Source organism: Quercus suber, unplaced genomic scaffold (genome assembly GCF_002906115.3).
Source record: "Quercus suber isolate HL8 unplaced genomic scaffold, Cork oak 2.0 scaffold_235, whole genome shotgun sequence".
Classification (NCBI taxonomy): Eukaryota; Viridiplantae; Streptophyta; class Magnoliopsida; order Fagales; family Fagaceae; genus Quercus; species Quercus suber.
This window is the reverse complement of record NW_027069692.1, coordinates 743,052-750,818: the sequence shown is the minus strand read 5'-3', so window position 1 is coordinate 750,818 and position 7,767 is coordinate 743,052. Positions and strand designations below refer to the sequence as shown.

The 7,767-nt window shown below is 32.9% G+C and overlaps 1 protein-coding gene across 1 annotated transcript; it reads left to right on the top strand.

Moving 5' to 3' along the window:
* Nucleotides 1–231: 231 nt before the first annotated feature.
* Nucleotides 232–3,045, top strand: LOC112021127 (probable indole-3-pyruvate monooxygenase YUCCA7). The gene is made up of 3 exons (XM_024053695.2): nucleotides 232–1,103; nucleotides 1,263–1,634; nucleotides 2,517–3,045. The coding sequence occupies exons 1-3, from the start codon at nucleotides 393–395 to the stop codon at nucleotides 2,742–2,744; spliced, it is 1,311 nt and encodes a 436-aa protein (XP_023909463.1). The 5' UTR covers nucleotides 232–392; the 3' UTR covers nucleotides 2,745–3,045.
* Nucleotides 3,046–7,767: the final 4,722 nt, after the last annotated feature.

Here is a 7,767-nt window from a genome sequence, read left to right as displayed (position 1 = left end):
AAATGACATAATTGAAAGAGGGAAAAAAATATTAGATTATGTATCATTTTGGTGGATTATGAAGAATTACTTAAAAGTTAAGTAAAACGTATTAAACAGAAAAAGAAGGCGGCCACAAGATTATCATTTAAGGATGACATTTCAAACCATTTTCAAATCCAAATCACATGCTGCTCTCATGGCTAGGACCCCTCCCTATTTAAACCTCTCCATCCCTGTTTCCCCCTCTACGCATTACTTCAAACAAATTACACGTTTATTCTCTTCTCCACTCCTCTTTGTCTCATCTATCTTTGTCCACAACACATCAAATTCTAGTTCCTTAATTTGGTTAAAAACACTCGCCCTCCTCTTACCTTTCATAACCTGTCTCTCACATACAGACTCCAATAATGCCTAACACTTGTATCAATAATATACCATCAGTGGTTCAAACTTTTGGCCATGATGACTTTTTTGCTCGCCGCTGCATATTGGTGAACGGCCCTGTCATAGTTGGGGCTGGTCCATCTGGTTTAGCAGTTGGTGCTGGCCTCAAAAAGCAAGATGTGCCATTCATTATCCTTGAAAGAGCTAATTGCATCGCTTCTCTTTGGCAAAACCACACCTATGATCGGCTTAAGCTTCACCTCCCCAAACAATTTTGTCAACTACCCCACTTTGCATTTCCAGATGACTTTCCAGAATACCCAACCAAACACCAGTTTATCACTTACCTAGAATCCTATGCTAAGCACTTTGACATAAGCCCACATTTCAATGAAACAGTGCAGTCTGCTAAGTATGATGAAACTTCTGGTTTGTGGAGGGTCAAAACCATTAGAGAAACCAGTTCAAATTCAAACCTAATTGGTGATGATCAAGTTGAGTACATTTGCCGGTGGCTTGTGGTGGCCACTGGTGAGAATGCAGAGAAAGTGGTGCCAGAGTTTGAAGGCTTCGAAGAGTTTGGTGGCCATGTCATTCATGTTTGTGACTACAAATCCGGCAAGAGATATTGCGGGAAGCGTGTGCTAGTTGTTGGTTGTGGTAATTCAGGCATGGAAGTCTCCCTCGATCTTTGCAGCCACGAGGCAGAACCATCAATGGTTGTTCGAAACTCTGTAAGTAAAACCATCTCTCACTCTGTGTTTCACTGTAATATACCAACAGAGTATAAAGTGGAACAGTAAAATAGAGGATTTGTATTCATATATTCTACGACCACTTTTAGCTTTTCCATGTTCAAATAATAATTGGGTTAATCTTATTTTGGTTCACAGGTTCATGTCTTGCCAAGGGAAGTGATGGGAAAATCAACTTTTGAGTTAGCAGTTTTGTTAATGAAATGGCTGCCACTTTGGCTTGTCGATAAGATACTGCTGATTCTAGCTTGGTTGATTCTTGGAAATGTTGAAAAGTATGGTCTGAGAAGGCCATCCATAGGTCCTTTACAACTCAAAAATAGTGCAGGAAAGACTCCTGTGCTGGACATTGGTGCATTACAAAAAATTAGATCTGGTGAGATCAAAGTGGTCCCTGGAGTCAAAAGGTTCTTCTCTGGCAGAGTTGAACTTGTTAATGGAGATGATATTGAGATTGATTCTGTTATTCTGGCAACTGGGTATCGCAGCAATGTTCCTTCATGGCTAAAGGTGAGAAAATTTTCATGAAGAGAAAATTTTCATGAAATATATAGTTCCCATGTTTTATCTCTTTGAACTGAGGTTCTCTGGCTTGGATCCATAATATATATACTCCTATATGACAGTTATGGAAGTTGGGCTTTTTTTTTTTTTTTTTTTTTAATTTCTTTTTTCAGTTGGATGGTTTATTAGCTGGCCCTTTTTTTGTTTTCTTTTACTACATTTCATATCCTTTTCCTCAAAAAATTGAAACTGCAGTCGTCTTGTTAGTAGTTTTAATCTGTTTGGAGATATCATTGTCTTATTTATGAGCAGAATATAATATAAGAAGGTTCTTCCGTTTTCCACTTGGAGTGGAAGTTCGCATACTGACATTATTACAACGATGGATCTAGTTGTGTTGTGTTGTGCTGTTCTCTCTCTTTTGGATATCAATGGTGTCAGAAACAATTAGAGTTGGTCGCTTTTTTTCCTATAAATTTTCACTAAGTTTAATTACAATATTTTTCATAGTTTTTATCTTAAATGTTGACATATATAGTTTATTATGAATTGGTATTTAATACAAAGCACGGTAAGCGAACTCAAATAAAAATAAAAGTAACATAATCATAACAAACTATGTTAACGGTTGTAGAAAAAAAGATATAAAAAATTCATACATTGATTTTTACCATGTCTTTATTGGAAACCTACTAAATTATTCTAATTTTTTTTTTTTTACCTATTTTAAATAATTCTTTCTTATTTGTGTCTTTATTTTGTTTTAATAGCTATCTGTACAAAAAATTATGCAAATAACATTGTCCTTTCTCATGGAATAATATATATTTTCTAGAGAACAAGCTTATTGGATTGATATTGTTTGTTTGGAATGTTTGTATTGTACAGGAAAATGACTTATTTTCCCAAGATGGGATTCCAAAAAATCCATTTCCTAATGGGTGGAAAGGGAAAGCTGGGCTCTATGCAGTTGGGTTCACATGGAAAGGCCTCTCTGGAGCATATTGGGATGCCATTCGTGTAGCACATGACATTAGCAAGAGCTGGAAAGAAGAAACAAAGCAGAGAGAGAAATCTATTGCCGCTCGCCATAGGAGATGCATTTCACATTTCTAAAGGATCTTGGACTTAAGCTTCTTTCACAAACTGATCTCAGTTTGACTTATCAATCTCGAAACCAAGGAAACAAAAATAGACACACAAAAAAAAAAAAAAATATATATATATATATATCATTCTTATTACAAACAAGTCCAAGATCCTTTAGAAATGTGAAATGCATCTCCTATGGCGAGCGGCAATAGATTTCTTTCTCTGCTTTGTTTTCCCCAAAATGTGAAAATAATTGGATTTTTTTTTCTTTCTTTTTTGTACCAAGGAAGATGAGGCTTATTGTTTTTCTTGTTCTAAGGACACCAGTACCAGTAATTGATATTATAATTTTACTATTTAAACTTTACAAATTAATACATAAATTTTTTTATTTGTAATTTAATAATTACAATTATGGGAAAAGAGATTTAAATTTTAGACATCTTTATTGAAAAGACAAAAAAAAAAAAAAAAAAAAGACTAATATTTTTAGTGAAATATTAGAAATTAAGATGATACCTTAGCTGCTCGAACAACAACAAAAGCAAAAGGGAGATCCTCCTACCAAATCAAGACATTAGCATAAGCCTCAGCATATACAATTTGCCATACTATTAGAATCTTTACAAACAAAACAAAAACAACAATACTGAAATTGGTTACACAAAATACTAATTATCTTCTAGTAAATGGCCATATTAACAGTTTGATTTCGCCACTGCTACACCACAAATAAAAAGTACAAGCTAGAACTACAACAATCTTGACACTTATTTATTATTATATTATTAAAGTAACATAAATCATAGTTTTTTTCCGAGTAACTTTTTAAACCTTTTTATGATAAAATGGTTAATAAATAATACTTTTCAAACATTTTCTTACCAGTGTACTGTGTGGGGTATAAAATCCTAATCAAATGGGTAGGGCCTCTCTTTCACTTTTACAATTTTTTTAGTCGGACCCAGTCCAGATAGCCATTAATAGGACTGACGGGTTCTCTCTCTAAATCTGGTCAGCTAAGGCCCGATATATTTGGTGGACCCCAGGACCACTAAACCGACGCCACATGTCTCTTTCAAACTACAAAAGGCCTATGTATAAAATAGGCTTCAGAATCTTTTGTCACCATGTCAATCTGCACATGGCTATAGCCCACTGTGGGAAGAAAAATATATCTTACATGATTTTGTCATTGTGCTACGAAGAAATCTCCAAAAACTTGGTGCAAAAGGGAAAAAGGTAACTATGATTTCACTTCCCAAATTATGTGATTTATAAATTATTAAAAAAAAAAAATAGTTTGCCACAACGACAACATGAACTTTTAATCCATACACCACTATTCTCCAAGCATGAGATGACCACCTATTACTATTAGGCATAAATATCAACACGATTGAATGCATAACCCTATCCTATTTCCATAGCTACTTAGTTCTAATACAACCTAATAAAATTCCTTTCATTTTCCCCTTTTTTATGGGTCAAAACATACCTACATTTCTTTTATCTAACATGTTCAACTCTCCCGTCTTATCACTGAACAGTTCTTTTACGACCATAATCGATGTTATAATATATATTAAAATAGTCTACTATAAGTAATGCACAATTATTTTTACATTAACTTATCACTTTTTTTACATAAATGTCAATCACATTAGCATTGTAACAAAAATTGTAGCACAAAGTAAATGTTGTAATGTTGTATCCAACCTTATGTAGCTTCTTGCCGACCACCCACCCGCACCCAACCCCCTTTTAGGTAATTTATTTTCCTTTCTAATTTGGTTGATGCATGATAGTATATGAGATCTATTCTTGTTATTTATTGGATTTATCAAAAAAAAAATTATGGATAATTCAATAGTTACAACAATGAAGGGTGGATTTGAATCTTAGATGTCTTGGAAACACAAGAAAGAGTCAATCAGTTAAACTATAAGACTCTGGGTAAGATGTCTCAAAATATAGTTATTGTTTAAAAAACAATTGATATAATAACATCCCAAGTTTTTCCTTTAGTTTATTTAAAAAGTCAATATTCATCTTTACTAGAATTTAAGTTAAGAAGGATAGTGTTGAATACTACTAATTTTAAAAATAATGTATCAAATGATATTTCCTTAGATTTTTCTAAACAATCCAAACAATATGAGAAGGAGAGTAATTTTTATGTATTTATGAAAATGATTTGAACTGTTTCCCCCTTTTTCATTTTTCCATTGAAGTTATTCCCTGCTTTGTCTTTTTTGTGATGTCATGGCCACAATAGCTTCTTGCAATGTTTGATAAGGCACATTACATGGTGTACTTCTCCTGTTCAAACCGGTTTTGAAACCAAACTTCTCCTCAGGAGGATAGATGGAGCGATTTAGGTGAGAAAAAACCATACTTTCATTAGGGGTGTCAATTTGGGTTAGCGTGTTGAGTTCGTGTCGTGTCGAGGTATGGGTATTCGACTAAATGGCTCAACCCTAGCCTGACCCATTTAATAATCGTGTCATAATCCTTCAATCCTAACCCGACCTGTTAATAAAGTGGGTTGACTAAACCTAACCCATTTGACACGTTTAATAAACAAGTCATGTTGGGTTAACACGAATGTAACACAACCCATTTCAACCTGCATAATATTAAATATAACATCTATTTAGAAATAATTATTTTTACATCCCAAAAAGCAGTGCATACACTTTAAGTCTTCAACCCACATTCAAAATAATATAATTTAACAAAAATATAACATTCATCTAGAAATAAGCTCTTTACACTCCAAAAGAAGTGCATACACTTCAATCCAAATTCAAAATAACAAAGTTTCACAAAATAAAATAACATAGTTCAACAAAAATATAATATTCTTGGAACTTGCCAAATGTTAAATATCAATATTAAAATAATTTAAGCCAATAATAGACTAATCCTGACTATAACCACGATTATCATCCATAGATTCTTTGTTGATGTCCAAATTCATAACATCTTCCACAAGCTCATCCAATTTCATTTGTATAAGTTCTATGCCACCAAAAAAAAAAAAAAGTATTAGTAGTTCTAAGGTCTGTAAAGTTTCAATTTCCAATTATATCCCTTATAAATTTTTGTAATTACTTACTTTTCTTTTTAAATTTAAAATATATGTTGAATATAAAAGGTATTTGACAAATCTAAAATAAAATAAATATTTATTTGTTATATGAATTAAACTGGTTGTATTAAGTAGGTCATTTTGGGTTGACACAAATAAATTGACGTGTCAAACGTGTCTATTGCGGGCTACGCGGGTTGACCCGTTTATGATCTGTTTCTTATTGTGTCGCTTTCAGGTCGACTCGTTTATGACCCAAACCCATTAAGGCCCAACCTTAACCCGAAAAAACCCGTGTCGGGTTTGTGTCGTGTTCACGGGTTGGGTCAAACATTGACACCCTTACTTTCATTTAATATCTTAATTGATTAATTTTCATGATTTTAAATTTAGGTGTTTTTAGTGCTTTTTTAATAATTAAATTAAGAGTCTTTTTGTAGTATTGTATGAACTAGGACTTCTTTAGAAATGCTTTACTTGGAAAATAAGTTTTTAAACTGTTAAATCAGCAAATAACAATTCAATTTTTTTAGACTTTATTTTATGGTAGACTTTTAGCATTTTTTTTTTTTTACTTTGTGGAGTCGAAAAAGCCTTATCATTCTAAGAGTTTACATCTAACTAAAATAAAATCTAATCCTTTCATGATTTCCATTTTACATGACTAATTTAGCTAGAAATAACTTTTCATAATTCCCCTAAAAATGAAAAAGCTTTTGTCCTCTACCAAAAGGAAATTGGAAGTTAAAGACAACCAATATGAGAACCCATGCCATTCAATAGGAACGAATTGAAAAGATATAACTAAAAAAAGAAGAAGAAGAAGAAGATTTTTTACATCCACGAACTAATATATTGAAAACAATATATATATATATATATATAAAGAAAATGAAACAAAAGAGTTACAGAGTCTATCAATTCTACAGAAAAAACATTATATTTTGCGGCTCACTCTTTCTGTAATGTGTCTTTTTTTCTTTTTCTTTTTTTAATTGAATGGTTACATTGGGGATGTAGGATTTGAATTCTTAATATTTTCATTAGAAACACCAAGAGGAGGTGTTACATGACTCTCGGCTTTCTTTAATGTGTCTTAAATACGAAGCAAAGAAATAGATACTGACAAAATGAATTTTGCAATGCTTTCAGATCGCAACATGAATTCTATAACTCCATCTTTGTCAACTCCCACAGGAAGCTCTAAGTTTTACATAAAACCATGCCACCTCTAAGTTAGACATCACTGTTACCAAGAGAAGCTAACACATGGGGTGGCCACCACCCACATAGTTTCCTTTTTACTCCCAAAAGCCCATTCCCTCATTCATTCCTTTTGTTTACTAATGTTGGATTGTAACCTTATACCTTTGGTCTGTGCATTTATAATGTGCTTGCATAAAATAATGTCGTGCACACATACAAAGCATGCACACAGATGTAACAGTAGATTTTAAAGAGTCAAGAGATGAAGCAACAAAGTCTTAAAATGACCCTCAAGGGGCAGTGTGTGTGTATATATGTGTATATATATATACACATATTTGTATGTTTTTTACCCTAAAAATCGTTTGGGTTTATTTCAAGACTTTGTTGCTACACCTCTTGACTCTTAAAACTCATAGTTACGAGCAAGCACATGATGAGTACAATGTGTGTGTGTCTGTGTGTTACCTTAATTCTTATAACACTTTATTTCAAGACTTTGTTGCTTCGCACTTGACTCTCACTTCAGATTGGTTTACTTACATTAAGGAAAAAGCTACAAATTTAAAAAAAAAAAATGAAAAAAAGAAAAAGAAAAGAAAAGCTTAATGCAGTTTTTGAGCTTTCTGGGCAGCCTTAAGCCCTTTTGGGATTTTTTTCAAACACCCATGGAAAACCACATAAAGAGCTTAAACGCCTTAAAAGCTATATGCGGGCATTCTTAATGTAAAGCCAGACAACATCATA